General features: G+C 42.4%; 1 protein-coding gene across 1 annotated transcript in view; it reads right to left on the reverse strand.

The window, feature by feature from the left end:
* The window catches only part of LOC119401415 (centrosome-associated protein 350), a 135,599-nt gene that overhangs the window by 19,427 nt on the left and 95,264 nt on the right, over positions 1 to 20,908 (reverse strand). Inside the window, exons 23-27 of the mRNA XM_037668202.2 lie at positions 19,767 to 20,011; positions 14,388 to 14,629; positions 10,834 to 10,910; positions 9,727 to 9,799; positions 6,434 to 6,479 (exon numbers count right to left, since the gene is read on the reverse strand). Of these exons, the coding sequence (XP_037524130.1) occupies positions 6,434 to 6,479; positions 9,727 to 9,799; positions 10,834 to 10,910; positions 14,388 to 14,629; positions 19,767 to 20,011 (683 nt within the window). The remainder of the gene's footprint in view (positions 1 to 6,433; positions 6,480 to 9,726; positions 9,800 to 10,833; positions 10,911 to 14,387; positions 14,630 to 19,766; positions 20,012 to 20,908) is intronic.

Below are 20,908 nucleotides of genomic sequence, written 5' to 3' on the forward strand. Positions count from 1 at the left end.
TAGTAAATATTCACACAGCCCTTGCTTCCATCAATGTTCTATTACGCGCTGTCTGCAGACCGCTATATTGAGGAATTTATTGTAGATTGTATGAGTGGAAAACAGCAGGAATAGAAGGAAAAACTAGACAGGACTGTCCTGTCAAGTTCTTTCCTCCTATTTCTGCTGTTTCCCACTCATACAATCTATAATATGTTGCACCAACTGGCCCAGCATACCACCTTATTGAACTATATTGAGGAAATTGAGGAGTTCTGTCTCATTCCCACTCTCTCCATCAAGTGCTAGAGTAGATAGCAAATGAACACCTAGCATGAAAATAACATGGTGTTAAAATGTCTGGCCGCTTGGAACTTGAGTACACTTAACAACCAATTTTTTATACATGCACTAATTTGGATGCTTTCGTGGCACTCGCACATATTTCAGAGAACCAACATATAAGGACATTTGAAATTTCAGATGCTGAAGCCAGTCATCATTCGATTCTTTGGACATTATACCATGACTACAAGTACTAAACAGCATTAATCAAAGACACTACAGCTGCTATATTATCTTGCAATTCGAACCAGCACTCTCGCATCCTATCAGCCGGCAGCCACAGTCGTTCCCAATAGTAAGCTTCACCGCAGTGCATTAGTGTTACGCAATCAAGCATATGCAACATATTGTGGCAAAGCACACCAATAATGGAAAGGGGCAACTGTCATGGGACATGACGTGCTCCTCAATTATACCTGGGCACACCTGCTGTTTCCTATCAACAGTGCAAGCACTAGAGACTCAAGTGTACTCGCAAGCCTTTAGAGCTATTTCAGACGTGGCTGGGGAGGGCAGCCCTGAAGGGCAGTAAAAAGCATGCATTTGTTTATCCAGATTATTCCTTTTTTTTAACAGTTTTACAGCCCCTAGGGAGTACAAAAAATTGAACGCTGACTGTACATTAAAGTTATAGGCCTGGAGTTTACCACAGCTTCAGAAGATAGCAAGGTTAGTTACTGCAAGTCCAAAGACCATTTCCCCAACGATTTTCGAAGAATTCTTATCAGCCTCTCCCAAAAGCCACCCCACCAAGGAACTTTATGTGCTGTAAACTTTCGAGTTATTTTTTGACACAAGCAATAGTTTATCACCTTGCCCCTTCTTAGCAATTGGTGCAAGCCAGCCAGTTCTCGTTATGTTTTCCTGGCGTTGTTATCAGGGTACACAATTTGCAGTCGGGCATAGGACCACTTAAAAGCCATAAGGAGGGCACAAGCTGCAAGGATTAGTATACATGCTAAATGTGAATGGCTCTTATAACTGCACAACTAAAGACAGTATATACACTTTCACTGCACCATTGTCACATTGCACATGAAATAAGCACTCTCGAGGGTAGTTCATATTCTCTTGATGCTTTACTCCTCAACAAGTGAGTGGTCGTCTCATCATGAATTCACCCTTATTGGCGAATTCTCTTCCAGTTTGTATCCTGCGGTGAGTTGGGCTATGTCCCTTCCTTAGATGTCTATCTGTTACACAGAGATAGGCTCAGCTTCTTGAAGTTCTGAATTAAACAGTGCTCCTTGTCAACGACAGTTTGGGAAACAATAGTTGACCATGGAGCTGAACTCCTCTAGGCTCAATGCAGGATTTGTTGCCATGTTTATCAGAGCTGGAACAGCAGTCTTCTAACACAAGTTGTCAATTAATTTGCCCTCATGCTGTGATCTGATATCTTTATGGTTACCTCAGCTGACAAAGCCACTGCCCTGGAAAGGCACTAGTCCTGGGTTAGAATCCCAGACCAGGATGAATTTTTCATGAACTGGGAACCTTTCTGAGAAATCCATACAAATTTTCCTTGTAGCTTCATGCAGAATAGGATGGATAACTTTCTTCCTTTTATGGACCTTCCTCCACATTGCAGGTTTTCACAGGATTGCTTTGCCATATTCAGTGCCCCTGTGCTTCAAGTTGGTGAGTGGTTGGCCACACACTATCATCTGCAAGCCTCCCAATCAGCTCAGATGGTAGAGCAACTGCCTCGGAAAGCTATTAGCCTCGAGTTTGAATGCTGGACCAAGATAAATTTTTGGTTAGTATCACAGAGCAAGGATAATATACAGGGTGTTTTTTTCTTAAGACAATGCAGATTTTTTTATAAAAATGCTGTGACAGCCAGGCCCCTGTCGTCTTCGCCAACAAACTCTATGCCGAGGCGGAAAAACTTTGCCGCACCTAAAGTTACATTCAAATGAGTAATTAACAAAAACTCGTTAATTATTAACTTTAGGGCCATTTCTGGAGCCCTCCAATACAATGTCCCTCATAATCATATTATGGTATTGGGATGTAAAACTCCAAATATCATTATTATATTATCTCGTGAAACAAGCAGATGCAGTTCAGGCTGTTGTGCATACGAACACGTGACATTTATTAGCAACTTTTACAACGGCAAGCTCGCCAGCCGAATCTAACAAATAACTGAAGTAACATGCGAAATAATCCAATATAATGCCAATAAAACACACAACATAACACATACAATGTACAGCAAATGCGATGTCGCCGATCTTTGACTCACCCCGGGACTCCGTGAGACTGAGCAGCAGAATCGTCCTCATGGACCTCTCGTGAGAGACGACCGCAGACTAGCGTGGCAACCACCAAAAGAGGATCAGTATTCTTCCTCATGCGCCTGTGCAACCTCACTCCCACCAGGCGGTGCCACTGGAGCCACCGCACGAGCACAGCAACAACCCTTGCTCGGTGGTGACAAATTTAACTACGACGTGTGGGTGCCATGAGGGGAAAACGACTTTACAGGGGGTGATAGCGACCCCACAGTGCCTATATGTAGGAATGCCTCCCGGATGCCTGCAGCAAGTTTAAAGCTCACTAGCATTTTCACTATGTCATTGCTTATCTTAGTGCCTTTCTCTTAATCCTGTTGTCATAGAAGAATCTGGAATTCTGGCATGATTAGGCATGTAGTAGTACGTGTCTCGATTAGCACCTTCGAAAGGAATCTTTTCTGCAAGTCCATCAGCTTCATACTGTCCGAACGCCTCGTCGTAACGTAGCAGCAGCTCGAGATCTGTGCAAATGTGTCATGGTAAAGTGAGCAGTTGTCGCACAGCAACAGATCAGTTGTTTGCTAGAATATAGCTTGAGGGGCTTCCTAGGAAGTGGCACTTAATACCACCCATTCACATACTTGATTCTTTCGTTGAATCACTGGATCATCTTATTCTAGCAGTCATTATTTGTAAGTGGATAATGCGATTGAGATCCCAGTCGTTCAAGTGGATGAGACAAGTCTATGTCAATGAAACTGCCATAAAATCCCAGGAAAGCATGCCTGTTTATGCAAGTGCACCCCTCCACTTTTTCGTTCAAGTGGATGAGACAAGTCTATGTCAATGAAACTGCCATAAAATCCCAGGAAAGCATGCCTGTTTATGCAAGTGCACCCCTCCACTTTTCCGGCAATTTTAAACTGGCACACCAGCTATTGAAACTGCACTCCATTTTTTACTCCCCACATTTAAGGACTGCCTTACCATGGTAGAATCGCTCTTAATTCTTGACAACATTTGTTATGTTTCTGAAATTGTGTAATGTGCGCTAATTCAAAACTAAACTATTGCTCGACGCTTTTGCTGTAAACGAAAGTCTATTGACGTGATCGTGGTTAGTGACCACGGAGTTTTGAAGGCATGCAGCCAACATGCACAGTCAAAACACAACTACAGTCTGCTACAACTGCCGAGGGTAAAAGCATGAGCGTCAACATGATCACTGTCGGTGATTCTGCAGCCCTGAAGGCACAAGGCCAACATGCACCGAGTCAAAATGCAGCTATTATTTGCCAAAACGACAGCAGATGAATCCGTGTTTGCCACTGAAGCAATGAATGGAATCATGAATGACAATCGTGGAGCTGAAGGCACGTGGCCAACAAGGCACAATGTATGATGTTAAATGGAAGAACAAATACTATAACGGCACAAATAGGCATGGGGCACTCGTGCATTCTCCTCATTCCCATACAGTTCCCACTGATAACTACATAAATGCAGACTCTGCTGCTTCATTTCAGTTGGATGTTAGCGCTTTCGCATTCTCGTGTCACATTTTTGTGGTGCTTCACACTTGGCACACCCCGAGGGTCAAATTAAGTGGAGTGTGGCCAAATACATCAAAATTAATGAACATTTAATGCCATTAAATAATGCATATAGATATCCGAGGGACCACAGCTCTGGACATCCTAGAGCTTTAAAAATAAAAGCAAATTCTGGCATTACATGTGCCAGAACCACAATACGATTATGAAGCATGCCGCAGTGGGGGACTCCGGATTAACTTCGACCACCTAGGGTTCTTTAACGTGCACCTAAGTCTAAGCACACAAGCACTTTTGCATTTTTCCCACATCAAAATACGGCGTCATGGTCAGGAATTGAACTCATGCCTTGGCCTAGTGCACTGAGGCCTCCTACAGTGATGTGAACAGTGTCCAAGAAATTCCATAGAGGGGCAACATCGATGTAAGACATGGCTGACCTTAGCGTTTGGAGGTTCAGAAGACAACTACCACAAGAGTCTCCTCTCATTCCACACCTCAATCTTATAACAGCTCATATTTCAATAACACCCACATATGTGAAGGGCCCAATCAGGCCGTTTAAATTTTGGTATTGCATCTTCTACAACCAACACCTATACAACCAACCCCTATACATAGCCTTCATAGATTACGAGAAGGCATTTGATTTGGTGGAGACATCAGCAGTCATGCAGGCACTGCGGAATCAGGGCATCGACGAAGCCTATATAAACATAATGGAAGAAATCTACAGCGGATCCACAGCCACTATAGTCCTCCATAAAGAAAGCGACAGAATCCCAATAAAGAAGGGCGTACGGCAGGGAGACACGATCTCTCCAATGCTATTCACCGCGTGTTTTACAGGAGGTTTTCAGGGCCCTAGATTGGGAAGAATTAGGGATAAGAGTTAATGGAGAGTATCTCAGTAACCTGAGATTCGCTGATGACATTGCATTGATGAGTAACGCAGGAGACTAATTACAGCTCATGATTACTGAACTGGATATGGAAAGTAGAAGAGTAGGTCTGAAAATTAATATGCATAAAACTAAAGTAATGTGGAACAATCTTGGCAGAGAACAGCGCTTTGCTATAGGTGGCGAGACACTGGAAGTTGTAAAGGAGTAAGTCTACTTAGGACAGGTAGTAACCGCGGAGCCAAACCATGAGAGTGAAATAACTAGAAGAATAAGGATGGGATGGGGCTCATTCGGCAAGCATTACCAAATCATGAATGGTAGTCTACCACTATCTCTCAAGAGGAAGGTATATAACAGCTGCACCTTACCGGTACTTACCTACGGAGCAGAAACCTGGAGACTTACAAAGAAGGTTCAACTTAAATTGAGGACGACGCAGCGAGCGATGGAAAGGAAAATGATAGGTGTAACCTTAAGAGACAGGAAGAGAGCAGAGTGGGTCAGGGAACAAACGGGGGTTAAGGATATCACAGTTGAAATTAAGAAGAAATGGATATGGGCCGGGCACGTAGCACGTCGGCAGGATAACCGGTGGCCATTAAGGGTAACTGACTGGATTCCAAGAGATGGCAAACGCATGAGAGGGAGACAGAAAATTAGGTGGGTAGATGAGATTAAGAAGTTTGCAGGTATAACGTGGCAGCAGAAAGCACAGGACCGGGTTGATTGACGGAACATGGGAGAGGCCTTTGCCCTGCAGTGGGCGTAGACAGGCTGATGATGATGATGATGATGATTGCATCTTCTCAGGGGCAGTGCATGTCAACACAATGAGGATGGCAATGTGAGCCTGTTGCTCAGTCGTATCGAAGTGGGATGAAGTATAGAGTAACTTTGCAACAGAGCAACAGGTATAACGCACACAGTTTCTACTTGTGTCCATATACACATACATGTTTGTGGCACTTCATTTGAATTCGGCACCAGCATAATGCAGAAAGGTGGGGAGGAAAGAGAAAGGGTGCTGACAAGGTTGTGACATGGACAGGATTGGGACAGCACCATCTCCATGCCAGGACAGTTTGGCCATGTGTGTGTATGGTGCATGACCATGGCATACTTATTCTTGCTGAACAACTGAGGTGTCTCCTGTTTTTACCGGTGGGATTTTCAGAGAAACTATTTTTTCAAATGTGACAGGATAAAGGGGGAAGGCCCTTCATGCCATTTTGGAAGGAATCAAGCCAGCATTTTTGACCTGTCACTGACAAACTCTTGAACACAGAGCACAAATTCACCTGCAGCAGCTTCTAGAAACTTAAAAAAAAAAAAAAAAAAAAGTTCGCGCTGTGCTGTTTAACACTGCAAGAAGAAATACAAGCAATGAGGTTATATAGATTGTGCTTACCGTTTACTGGCATTGAGCTTCAAATGTGTCGAGTCCTCCTGGAGCTCTAAAGCCAGAATAAATGAAGGGCAAAACGTGTTTCAAATACAGCAAGAAATATTTTTTTATCTTACAATTTCATCTTCAAAACTGTGCGCTAGTAAAGACACCTAAATGAAGAGACAGACAGTATATTGTAAGTGGCACCATGCTACACACTAAAATATAGTGGGATCAGACAGTGCATGCACAGAGTACTGTGGCAGTTTTACATGTAGCTCGCCTCTGCTATTCCTGAAATTTCGCATGAGACTAATGCTCTCAAAGACCACATAGCATGGAAAACATGGCAGCGGTCTCGAAGTGACAACTTCCCACTGCACACTTATCGTCTAGTCCTGCTGCCTTTTACGACTAGTCATTCGGAGTAAACAATACAGCTGGCCCATACTTTGGGTCATCTTGCTTCGGCAATAGGCTACGACCAATAATACAGCATTATTTTCTATACAGATTCTCAGTTCAGCACACTCCTATGCCTAACGAAAGTTCTTGTTTATGCTATACTAAAACTCTTTAGGATAGTCCTCCACAAAGACTTCACATGCGGAATACGCTAGCACTAAAGCAAGCATTTTACCCAATACCATTGAACCTCTTTATAACGAAGTAAAATTGGGACAGTAAATTAGTTTGTTATATTCTATATTCGTTGTAACAATACAGATAAAAGTCGGCCCTAACAAATCGGCAGTCTGGCTCGTGCAGAAATCATGCATACAGAAAAAAAAAACAAGGTAATCCTTACCTATCTCCTTGTGGCATTCCAAACTAAATAGACCATAACATAAGAAGGTGCAATTGCAACAGAACGCAGTTCGCTTGACAAAACAGGCCTTCAGTTGTTGGCCTTCTTTTGAAGAAGTGCTCCCGAAACTGGCAAGTTTTGCGCCCTTGTTTTTAAACCGTAAAAACAAAGTTGGTCCCCTGTCTGGGTGATTTCTAGTTTCGAGTCACGAGCCTCGCGCAAACGAAATATTCCTTCATTACAGCCGACATTGCGGCGGCACTGGCGTTTTCGGTTTTGTTATAAAAAGAATAACTGTCACTGAACCAAAGCGTGACCAACCAAAGTTTGTACTTAGTCGCTGCAACCAATAATTCGCTATAGTATCAGTGTTCGTTATAACAAGGCTCAACTGTACTAAACTTGTTTAAAAGATATAAAATTTTAGCAGTCTGATTTCTGCAGCAGTGTAATGGCAGCACTGACAATTATTTCTTTAAAAATAACAAGGAACGCTTCGAAAGAATTGATGTGAAGAGTAATTATATGATGCAAAAAAAAGATATCACATTGCTGATAAATGGACAAAACTAAGGCTTCTGAAAATACAAATGGCTAGTGTTGGTGAATTCATTGTAGAAGTGCTTCCTCAATTATTTCGAAGCATAATAAAGCTAACAATCACCATAATAAACAAGGTGTTATGAATGACCGACAATATTAACAATGGCATAAAATGCCCTAAATTTGAACAGTATGTTATAAGGGCTGCTGCAATCAGAGATTCCTACTAAGATTACAAGATGCAAATCTGCCTTTGCAATTGTTCAGTGACTGTGGGAATGATGGCCAGTGCCTGAATTTTCCTAATCTTCATGCTGCGGCCTCAGATACCCTCGTAGCTTTATTTACTGGGCTTTATCAGTGTTGACTGGTCTAAATTTCAAGGCCAATCTTATCCTTCTAAATGCAGAAGGTAATAAGACTCTCCACACATGCGTAATCACTAAGAATCATTGCATTTATAATGCAATATTTTGCTGAGGATCAGTTGCTGACAAAGTAACAAAGATATCTGAAGCAAGAACAGAACCAGACAGTAATGACCATCATTTCCATGCTAGCTGAACAGCCATACTTGCAGCTGCTGTGGACATTAGCTCCAGAGTTCCTTCTAGTAACCTTTGACTATGGCTCCAGAGGAGTGTACCGGATTAATTTTGACAATCTGGGGTTCCTTAGCATGCACCCAAAGCACGGTGCACTGGCTTCGTGTATGATGGGGACATTTTATTTATACACTGAAATATGGCTGCAGAGTCCAGGAATCAAACCTATGATATCATGCACAGTGGCACAACACCATGGCCAGTGAGCCACCTCGGTGAGTATATGACAGCACAAAAGATGGCTTTGTTTCAAATAAGATCAAGAAGATAAGTGTTTACATGGCATTACCTTACATTATAATTCTGTTATGTCACCTATTTATGTACTAACATATGGAACACCTTGTTTTGTGTAAAGTGTGCTTAATTAGGTAAGGGGTTACAGAATTTGCGATCACATGAGGTATGGATATATAAGTGAAACAGCGCCCACAATATTAACACAGCAAAAATAAAATTTACTTTGGTTTAAAAACTAAATTCTGGAATATTGTGTGCCAGAACAACAATCTTATTATAAGGCAAACAGTAGTGGGGGACTTCAGATTAATTTGAACTATTTTGAAGGGGGTCTTTAACATGCACCTCAATCTAAATAGTATACACATGCATTTTTACATTTTGCCCCCAATAAAATGCAGCTGCCATAGCCAGGATCAAACTTGCAACCTCCAGCTAAGCATGGGCTAAGCATTCCATGGTTACTGAGCTTCTGGAGCATGCTTACTTTGGTTTAATAAATGAACAGTGAAGTAAAATATTATCGAGCTAGATTACCAATTTCACTGTAATTAGCAAATGCACTATTCGTCCCAACAGCAGCAATTCAGTACACCTAAAGGTAATGAAAAAGTGGAATATACAAACATTGACACTGCATTTGAACTCACAAGTGCTTAATTGCTTATTTCTTGTTTGCTTATTTGGAAAGACGAAAATTGTAATGCATTCAAAAAAGAAAAAAACTAATCATCTGGGCATCTTTGGAACTGCTTCCTGAAAAAAATTAATATGATAAGTTGGGAGGTGAAAATCCAACATCAAAAGTGGTGCCACTACCTCCACAGTGCTGCTGTGACAAACTAAAGATGAGATGGCTCTAAGTTCACTGAAAATAACAGTTAAAAGAAATAATTTACCACTCTAGCCCTTGAGTAAAGCTCATTACACATCACAGTGTTCATAAATTAGAAAACCATAAATTCAGGTTGTCACCAATTTACACAACTACCTTCAAAGCAATGGACCGTAAAAGATGCATGAAGACTTTGAAAAGCAATTTTTCAAAATTCTCATGTTCGTAATATTTATTGCCAACTAAAATGTATTTTCCCACCACTAAGAGCAATGATCCTTACCTGGAATAGTGTTACTGCTCTCAAATGTTGAAATATAGCTGTTAACTAGTGACGACTTCTGTTCAATCTGCATCTGTCAAAAAGTGCACACAAGAAAGCAGATGAACAAAGTGCTTATGTATGCTTGACTGCGGTGCAAAATACATTTCGTGAAAAAGGGAGGAAAAGAAGCAAGTGGAGCGCCTACTACCAACTGTTTAACGGCCCTCCCAGAAACGTACAGGGAAAAAAAAAAAAAAAAGACACCTTCCGCACATGCGTCAAGAGCCAACGTATGACGTGGAACGACATGGTCAAGATAGCATGTTATCAAGGAAGTGCATTTCTGAAGAGTAAAAAGTTATAGACGCGTCTCTGACACAATCAGACCCTTTCTTTTTGATACAGAAGGCTTCCAACAACTCTCTATCAGTTTTTTTTTTACTTTTGCCAAGAATCAGCACATGCGCAAAGCACGGTACACAGCAGCATGATACTAATAGCATAGGTAAGAGTGACAATGTGCATCTTCCTGCGCATTGTAATGCCTGCTGTTACAACGACCCCAGTTTTATTTTGACGAGGCCACACGCCACCCCCACGCACAGAACAACAGACTTAACAGTCGGCAGTGCTTCTACGTACCACATGGTGCTAGGAGCGGTGGTGGTTTGTTTTCCCTGTAAATGCTCCCACAGGAACACCATGGTTGCTTTTGTTATTTAATGGTTTATGCGACAGATGGCACTGATCGTCTCCTTGCAACTTTCTTGCTCTGCCCGCTCACATTACCACTACATTCATACTCCCCAAATTTGCATGTCAGCAGCTTTTCACAGCTTCACGTGACCGTCTACCTCACCTGTATCGCACGGACATGGGAGGCTCCATGTCTGGGCTGCCCTCGCAGACTTTTCACATGCACGGGCTTGTGTTAGCGACAAATAAAATGTCGCGGTAGCTTTGGGGTGTCGCTACGTTACAATTTTAGATTTCGAAGGGCTGAAAAATTTCTTTTGCGATTTCACAAATTTCCTGATTTAATAAAATAATTCAAGAGAGGTAGTCACTTCGTTAAATCGAGTTTCAACTGCAGTAACTTATATGTGCACACTGAAAGGCAAATACCGGAATCTCATCAGGTTGGGATGATTCCTTAGATTGGTCACTGAGTTGGTCACTGAGCCATGATGCCTCACAATTTTCTGAAAAAGATATGCAAATGAAATACAAGAATGAAGGACACAGGCTGGCATTGTCATAACATTTCAATTAATTTTCTCAGCAAAACTAGATGAGCATACCAGCGACTTATATCAGGCGATAAGACCTTACCTCATTTGGACCTTATACGCGATATCCCAGTGTTGCTGACAATCCCGATTGCAATGTTTTATCGAGAGTGTCCCTATGACTGAATAAATGTACTTTCTGAATTTCAGTTTTTGGAAAGTTCAACATGGATGCTTAGAGATGGAGGCTGAGATAAATACTGTATATTGCCGATTATAAGTTGACGTCTTTTTCATAAAATGACCTTCCAAAGTTCGGGGGTCGACCTATAATTGGAGTCAACCTTACGCGGAATCATCGACTTATCTGTGGGGTTCAATGAAAGGTCATCGTTCTCCGATTTCCTGCTATTTGACGCATCGATAACATCAGCCGCAGAGGCAGCGGAGTTGCAGCAACAGCTATCTCCCAACGTGTGCGCGCCCCTTCCGGAGCCGGACATTTTTGCGATCTGCCACGACGATTGTGAAACTATAGCGAAACCACGCGAGGCGAAACTACGGAGCGCATTTAAAAATCACCACTGCGCGGCATTAATGCGAAGTGCTTGGGAAACACGGTCTCGAAAGCAGCATTTCAAACCTCTGATAGAGGGCGAATGATGCTCAATGAATAAAGAGGACAAAGCAGAAAACTGGGCGAGTTGGTATGTATTCATCGTCACAGGATAGCGCGCACTTACAACGGGGACAAAGGGAGAAGAACACGACAACACAAGCGCTAACTCACAGGCACCACAGTTTTATTCCGTCACAAGGACAAGACTACAAGGGAGATCTGTGAGGCCTTCCAAATCAAAAAAGAAGGACATAGATGTGTAAGCCAGACGTCATTGACACTAACAGATAAAGAACTGTCTTTTCTTGGCCACACTGATTAGCGCCTTGCAACGGTGAACAGATTGGTTATCAACTACCATGTTGTTAGGCTTTGATATTATGTGTGGCTTATAATTTAGTTATGTTTTCTGCGCAGTGACGCATGCGCGGTATTTTGTGTTATTTTCTTCTCTTCCGTTTTTCCTTGAATAAACTTTACTTGAAAGTTAGCGCTTGTGTTGTCGTGTTCTTCTCCCTTTGTCCCCGCTGTAAGTGCACGCTATCCTGTGACGATGAATAAAGAGGAATTTATCTTGCGGTGTGCCTTGCAGTTTTGTTTTCATACAATATAAACGATTCGTTGAAAAACCACCGGCGTTCCACAGAAAAGCTGGCAGCGTCGTGTGGGCTGGCAACACTTCGCAGGGAACTAAACCACATCACCAGTCACATGCGCCCACAAGCGTCTTCGAGTTTTTTTGCACTCACGCCTGTTCCGTCATTTCTGCATTTCGCTCCGCTTGTGCAGTTTGCGTCACTGCCAAACGGACGCCAAGATGCCACCGCTATGCCGGCAACAGTACAGCGCTGCTTTCAAGAGGCAAGCGATCCTCTACGCAGAGTCGGAAAGCGACGTTGAAGCAGGGCACAAGTTTGATGTGTCGGAAAAGTGCGTGAGGGAATGGAGAAAACAAAGGACCAAGATCTTCGCGTGCGCAGCTACACGCCGTTCCTTTTGGGTCAACGATGCCTGGTATCGTTGGGTCAACGATGGGTCCGCGCGGCGTTTTCCACGTGCGGCACCTCAGTACCACCGGCAGCCGTTCCGACGGCGAGCAGCAGCAGTGGCTCACACGATGGCAATGACCGTGACTGCGTCCTTCTCTCAAGCGACGACAAGTCGTAAGCAATGTTTCAGGGGCAAATAAATGTTTCTTTGCATCACTCCCTCTTCTGAAAAACTTATTGGTGAGCTATGGCCACAGCATGAGGCTGTGTTCGGAGTCAACTATTTTTTCCCCTAGAAGGGGTTGCAAGTTGGGGGGTCGACTAATAATCGGAGTCTACTTATAATCGGCAATATACGGTACAATATTTGCAGTTTCTTGATGACTAAGACATGTGCACAGCATCTATTAAGTGTTCTTGTAAGGTTTCTTTGCGATTTCCGACAAGGTAATAAAATCCTCACAAAAATAATTTTGAAATGATGCCTCGCTATACGTGTCACAGCTAGTCGCCACAATACTGGTGCTGGGGTTCACCAATATGGAAATGGAAGCTTAACAATTCACACGTCCCACCTACCAATAAAATGTCCTCTTTCAACGTATGTGATACACAATACATCAAACATCCTGGAAAGAACCTTTTGAAACATCATGTCATTCTGATATTTACACAAACTAACAGTACAGTAAAACCTTGTTAATTCAAAGTCACTGGGACTTTCGAATTAAGCGGGTTTTCGAATTAACGAAACATACAAAAAGCGGGATGTAAGGAACTTTGAATTACTGAAAGTAATCAGAGGTAGTCGTTTGGCCTTCTAGTTTGCGGCTCAAAGGGTTGTTTTCCAGCAATACCCGGTCCCATTTTTGCCGCAAACCCGGAAAAACTGTGGGCCTCGCTGCTATCAGCGCAAAAAAAAAAAGAAACGAAAAAGTCTCATGGTCAGCTGAAATGCGTGCCTGCGGAAAAGAAGGCGTGCTTCACTGCAGCACAGTGGTGACATGCGGGCAGCATGTCACCTGCTCCTTGCAGCCTCAGCGCGTCATGATGTGACCATTCGCCCATTCTTTCTGGTAAAATAAAGAATATGATAATGGCCAGGTGTGACGGAATCCGCAATGTGTTCTGGCTGGAAAACATGATCATTGAAGTTTTCTCTGAGTTTTCGAAGTAGGTGTTACAGGCACGAACTCCGCCAGCAATGCAAGTGCGGATATTGCCGAAGCAAACGCCTATCGGAGGTCGCATGCATCATGAATTCCAACAGACCGTCCTTTATTATCTTTTCTTTTCCCAAAAAGAATGGGTAAATCATGACGCGCTGACGTTGCGAGAAGCATGCGACATGCTGCCCACGTGTCATCGCTGTGTTGCAGTGAAGCACGTCTTCTTTTCTGCAGGCGCACGTTTTTAGCTGACCACGAGACCGTGTTTTCTTTTTTTTTGCGCTAGCAGCAGCGAGGCTGGGTTGCTTCAACTGTCACTCATTAATATCGCTACACTGCATTGCCCTGTGGCTCCTAAGGGCCATCGCTTCCGCGGATTTGCGGCGAAATCGGGATCGGGAATTGGCACATGGCGCCCAAAGTTTTCGAATTAACCGGGCTAGCGCTGACCGCCGCTTCAAATTATCCACTCAGATTTACATTGCAAAATACGGGACCACAGAAACCCTTCGAATTATGCGGGATTTCGAAATAACCGAGTTCGAATTAACGAGGTTTTACTGTATTATTGAAATCTCGCTCCATATGAATTTTATATATACTAAATAGGAGAAGTGAAACAAGCTTAAGCACAAAAAGCAAGTATGAGCTTGAAACTATGAATCCCACTCACCACTAATACCACTTGAGTGCATGCCACTAGTAGAACCATCAGGAACTTCAGTAGCAACATCTACTGGAACAGAATTCTCATTTGATGCTGAAGTATGACTTCCAGCTTGCTGACCCTGAGTAAGACAGCGACTCTGGAGAGCCTTCAGTTCCATCCGTTTCTGATGCAGCCTGATGAGAATAGCCCGCTGCCTCTTACGCAATGTTGGCAATCTTTCTTCCGAGCCCTTTTCACGACAGTTCCTGCCAGAATAAGAAGTAAAACAATACACATCGTTTGGAACAATCAACAAGCAATCAGCAAGTGCCAAAGAAGAAACAAACTGCCATAAAAACAGTGCTCTGTACGTCTAAACATCGCACATAGAGTAGGCAGCACAAATTCGTGGAGAATATAGGTACAGGGCAAAAGGTGCTTGTATGCAACTTAAGGTCGGGTGAGACTTTGAAAGTGAGTTTCAAAATGTGGCTGTACAGCAGTGGTAATGAAAGCTACGGCTATAAAATTTGCAAGGTATTTTGAAGGTAGATGCAGGTTGCGTTGGAACTCAAAATTAGTTTTAAATTGTGCTTAGTGTTTTTTGTTTTTGTTTTCTTAGTTTCTCCAGATATGTACTTTTTTATTAAGATCTACTATCTGCAAAGCATTCCAATTTTGCACATGGGTAGCTACTAATGCTTTACAGAAGTGGAACTGAAATTGTGAGCGTACAACAAAAACTAGATTTGTAATGTTTTTTATGTTTGTCGATGTATGAAAATTGCCACTTATGAATGTTTTTTTTTTATACTAAAAAAATACAAATGCACCTAAGCCATTGATTCTAGTTCTACTTATCCTCTTCAGGCGCGAATTATGATGCACTGTCCGCAAATGTGTCAAATTTGCATGGCATGATTCCAAGGCGCTCAATACATTCCAAGAAAGAAAATGAAGGAATGTGTTGTTTTGTGTGCGTTTCAGTAATTAATGTTAATTAGCATGTAAATAAACATCTAATTAGGTATTCTGCAAACAGTCAGCTTCAATCCTTGCATAAAATGAATAAAATATTTGGCCCAAAATGCATGCAGAGTTTGTTTTTTCGTTGTATTCATTTCGAGCAAAGAAAAAAAAATACTCTTGACATTGCTCCTGGAACCCGGTACGTCGAACGATCGTCGAACATGGTAGTGTCTCCAGCAAAGTGATCCTCTGCAGCAATATGCAACACAATGAAGTTAAATGACTGCTATTTGTCCACTCGGGAAGCCTTCATGAATGTGCACACTGCGCTTCAAGCCATTTGAAGAAACATGCGGTCGTGATGCGTCTCCGAAGTTGATGTGTACAATTGTACACACCACCGCTGAAGGGGTTATGTAAATGCCACTAATTAACACATGTGAGAAGTTTTGTTTGCTTATCCCTAAGAGTTCGTGAGAAAATAGTATGCAAACTTCAAAAATGTTCTTTTGAGAAAAATGCAGAAATTACATAGGGGTACACCCGCATTTCCTGTCAACGTGTCAACGAAAAAGCACCAAAAATTATTTTTGAAACCGCGGGCGCCCAAGTGTGATATATTTTCTGAAAGATTAAGAAATTCTCCATCAGGTGACTGCAAAATCCCAAAATTGAATTTTTTGACCAAAGGAAGTCTCACCCCACCTTAATGTGACCCGCAGCCCCAGAAAGGCGATATTGCCATACAGCCAAACAAATTAAGCACAGAGTGATGAAAATTTTACACATAACGTGACACGAACTTCAAGAGAGACAATACCAACCATAAATAGCAGCAACCATTTCAAGATTTAGACATGATACAATGCTAAAGTGATACATACATTATGCAAGAACAAAATTACACTAGTATGCATATTTGACCTATGTAAAAAAGTAGTGCTCAAAATTTTGTTCAACCCAGTGTTGTTGGCAGAGCACAGGCTTCTATTGAACACATGCAGAGTAAAAAATATAGTTTGGTAAATATACACTGTACCAACTAAGCACTCTCACTTTTCTTTATGGTAAGCATATGTGGGTACTCTTTGAATGCCATTTCAGTTTAACATATTATTCAGGTCCTTCTTTTACTATGATCAGCATGTCACTTAGCAAATTTAACTTTGATGATATTTGAAGTTTAACACTACAACAATTTGTTCCTGCGTCCCACTGTGTAAGATGAAAATGTGCCCCGCTCGCAGCCACATGTGGCAGAGAACTAACCACGAGGTTTCACCTGTACTGCAAGACTGCCACACCACTTGCTTATTGATTCAAGTATTTCAGTCATCTCTGCTTTTGTGCTGCGTGAACAAACCTGCAGCGGTGCCCATTTTATGTGCGGTGGAGTGAGGACTAGTTCTTTGTTGCCAAGCCCACACCAGGCCTATAATCAGCGCAAAGCTGTCACTAGTGATCAGACCTGTTCAGCAGCAATAACCACCCACTAAAATGCTGCACAACATGGCTATTATTAGGCATGACATGGTATTCAAGGTTTGCTAAAAAGCACCACTTTAGTTTTACAATTTCCAGAATTACACATTAGTAAGAGTCATACATTTTGGATACCACACAGGGACTTGCTAGTTTTTTATACATGATTAGCATGCATAATGTTTCAAGTTCCACTTTTTAGCACTCAAAAGAACAAGGACAAAAAGCGACGCAGAACATCGCCTTGCATCCAGGTGCGTGGTGCACATTTTCCCATGGCGCACCACGCACCTTCAGACATTGATACTAGCTTGACGTCAGGCTACAGAACTAATTCTGGTGACTTCATGCAGCAGTCTGGCTAGGTGTGATGACATCAGGTACCAAAACTTACAAAATGGCAGCTTGTCGGCTTGTGTGTCCCCAAAACATTCGAAATGGCTGCTTGTGCATCACCAACGGGGCCACAGTGCAAAGCGGCCGTGGAAACATCACAATATTATGCGCGAGCACGTGACGAGGAGCTCACACAGTGTTGTGACATCAGGGTACAGTAGGAACTGAAACCAGCTTTTAAAAACATTACTTTTTCAGGGTGCACTCATGCTTAGCAGTACATTTTCTACGCTCTTAAGGGCTTGGCCTTAAATTTGACGCGAAAAAACGACGACTGAAAATTTTCATGTCAGTACCCCTTTAACGTGGACCTAAACCTAAGTTCACATTGTCTCCATCGAAATGCGGCCGCCACGGCCGGGATTTGATCCCGCGACTTTCGGGTCAGCAGTCGAGCACCATAACCACTAGACCACCATGGCGGGTTAAATTATAATATAGCAACAGTAATGGAATGATTAGTAGTAATATAATTTATGATAAAAGAGGTAAAGGCAAGTTTGGAAGATGGGAGTGAAGCCCAAAATTTGTAGGAATTGAATTTAAATCATTGATGCAACCTCATAATATTTATATCATTGACGTCCTACAATACATCAAAATGACACTTTCCAAATGCTGTTACTGCGTAAAACTCAAGCTGAGAAAAGAATCTCACAGTTGACATGCATCAGAAATTTCAGCATGCACAGTAATCCAAACCAAGAGAAATTCAGGGGAAGATGCAGGATTGAAGAGATGAAAAAATCACTGAACATGGAATATCTCTGAAGCCAACGTGTCGGCAAGTGGACTTGTCTTCGTCGCTGCTGCCTCGACGAAAATAAGTCCACTTGTTGAAAAGTTGGCTCCAGTGACATTCCCTGTTAAAATAAAGATTGTCATGGATAATGAAGATTTCAGTGATAAAAAAACAAAAGCAATTTACAATTCATATCCACAAGTACATATGTAGCATGCAAGTAAGAGATTGACAATATTCACCCAGATTTCTGTGAGGACATAACCTTATATAAGTTGCTATTATATTTAAAAATTTCGGTGATTCTTCACCCCCCTACCCCCTCCTCACATCTTTTCTTTTCAAAAATACAAAACTGAAAAATTGACTTTTTTTCATTTTCGCACATATATACATGGGGCTCTTTCTTTTCAATAGAACTATATTGGGTATATGCGCATACATATATATCTGTATATAGCTTACTGTATATACATGCAAATTTTAGATATACTCCTTTACAGCATAGTGTAAATTGCACCCCGCCCCCTGCATTCTTGGCATGGGTCAACAGTTTCAATTGAGGTACACTTAACTGTATTAATATTAATGAGAACTAACGGACAATAACACCAAGGAAAGTATAGGGGGTGTTATCTGTAGTATTTAGAATTTAAATGTGAAGAAAGTAAAGTGGACGAAAAGATAACTTGCCGCCGGCAGGGACCGAACCTGCGACCTTCGAATAACGCGTCCGATGCTCTACCACTGAGCTACGGCGGCGGTCATCCTCCCGTCCACTTTATGGGGTATATATGTGCATTTAAACCTTGGAGTGTTAGTCAGCGCCAATCGCAGCCATGGCGGCGAGTGTGGAACACTCTTTTTCTGCCTTTCTGGCGTCACGTAGCACGTGATCTTTTTACGAGCTGGCAGCTGACCAATAATCCCTCGCATACTACCTTAAGGCATCATGTCTGCCAGAACGAGACCCTTGCTATGAATGGCGTCACGTAGCACGTGACGCCTTTCTGGCGTCACGTGCTACGTGACGCCAGAAAGGCAGAAAAAGAGTGTTCCACACTCGCCGCCATGGCTGCGATTGGCGCTGACTAACACTCCAAGGTTTAAATGCACATATATACCCCATAAAGTGGACGGGAGGATGACCGCCGCCGTAGCTCAGTGGTAGAGCATCGGACGCGTTATTCGAAGGTCGCAGGTTCGGTCCCTGCCGGCGGCAAGTTATCTTTTCGTCCACTTTACTTTCTTCACATTTAAATTCTAAATACTACAGATAACACCCCCTATACTTTCCTTGGTGTTATTGTCCGTTAGTTCTCATTAATATTGTGTCTAACAAAGAAAACGAGCCCTTAAGATTCATCTTCTTTCCTTCATTAACTGTATTAAGATACTTAATGTAAGAGCAGCTGTGTCAAAATACTGACTCAGTTACAAATACTGCTTTGATACTGAGGACTGAGCAAAAGATCTAGTTCACCAAAACACAGCATTAGTATACAAACACTAATACTACTATAATGGCAACAGGATTTAACACTACTGCAAACAGTGGCATCACTCATCTAAAGAGAACCACTGCAGCAGCTCACTTGATAAAGCACTGGATACACCTTCCAATGGAGGTGCGTGCATTACTTTCCTCCCTTATCTCTCTAAGTCATGTACAAATACAAAGACAAATGTCTACCTTCAACTAAAACTTCAACAGTACACTGCAGTTATGCAGTATGAAAAGTAACTGAAATGGTACATGACATTTTATCTGCCCATAAATGCCAGGTGTGATGTCACAAGCAGTGCACACTTGCCTCTTGAGAACCTCGATCCAGGTAAGGTCTGCTCGTGCACGCTCAATAACGTCACGCTCCTGGAGACGCAGCAGTGCCAGAGGTGGATGGCCCCCTCCCTCGATTTCTTCTTTGCTGGACAACCTTCCACTGAGTGGGTGCTCCATCAATGAGCCATAACTCAACAAATCCCGATCCAGCAGGACTGTCTCACTCAGGGAGCTCTTGCTCCATGCCTGTTGTGGTTTGGAGGCACTGGCGGAGTCCTAATACCAAATAAATACTTGAGCATCAGTTTTCTCAAGTAGGTCACCACTGCTATGAAGTTACTAGTCACGACCATGATAAAACTGCAACACTGCCTTTAAATTTCACCATTCATGTTCCAAATAAAATTATTCAGTTCACTCACAGTGTGGCGACTTCATAACATAATACAATGCTTAGGCTGGTTGGTACCGCATTCTAAAGGATACCCTTTTTTGTGCGCAAAACGTTTGAGGAAAAAGTCAGAGAGGACAGAGCGCACACTTACAACCAAGTTTATTGCTCAGATGGCAGGAATATATATACAATTGGGTGGGCGAGGTGATGAAGCAACAAACAGAAAGAGAAAGGGACGGCACATGTGCAAAACAGCTTAATGACATGTTGAAATCACACTTCAACTCAAAAGATACTGATATTTATTGTATAATAAGTTAACAGACAGGGCACTCACACAGTCGGTTCCTGCCTTGTGAATCAAAAATGCTTTGTATATTTCATGTGCCTTCTTATCCCCATATCATGCCCTTACTTGACAATCATCAACCATGGAGGTGCACCTAAACTTGGCACAGTAACTAGCCAAGTGGCTGCCCACAGATCCGCACATGAGATTTCCACATTGCACGAACGGTGCAATATTAGCTTTAACAGTAGAAAAATCAAGCAGGTAGAGTGACCTTAGCATGCAAGGAATGCCTACTGCAGTCTTATGTGGAAAATCTTACTGGCAAAATAGGCAGCAGAACCCTGCTCATGATGGCTGTCGAAGTTAATGTGATAAGCCAGCATATAAGCACCAACATTACAGACAAGGCCTGCTACCCATCTGCGCGCTTAACGTAACTTCACCCAACGCACGGTCGAATATGAGCAGCACAGTGGAAGTTTAGCGA

The sequence above is a fragment of the Rhipicephalus sanguineus genome, chromosome 1 (genome assembly GCF_013339695.2).
Source record: "Rhipicephalus sanguineus isolate Rsan-2018 chromosome 1, BIME_Rsan_1.4, whole genome shotgun sequence".
NCBI lineage: Eukaryota > Metazoa > Arthropoda > Arachnida > Ixodida > Ixodidae > Rhipicephalus > Rhipicephalus sanguineus.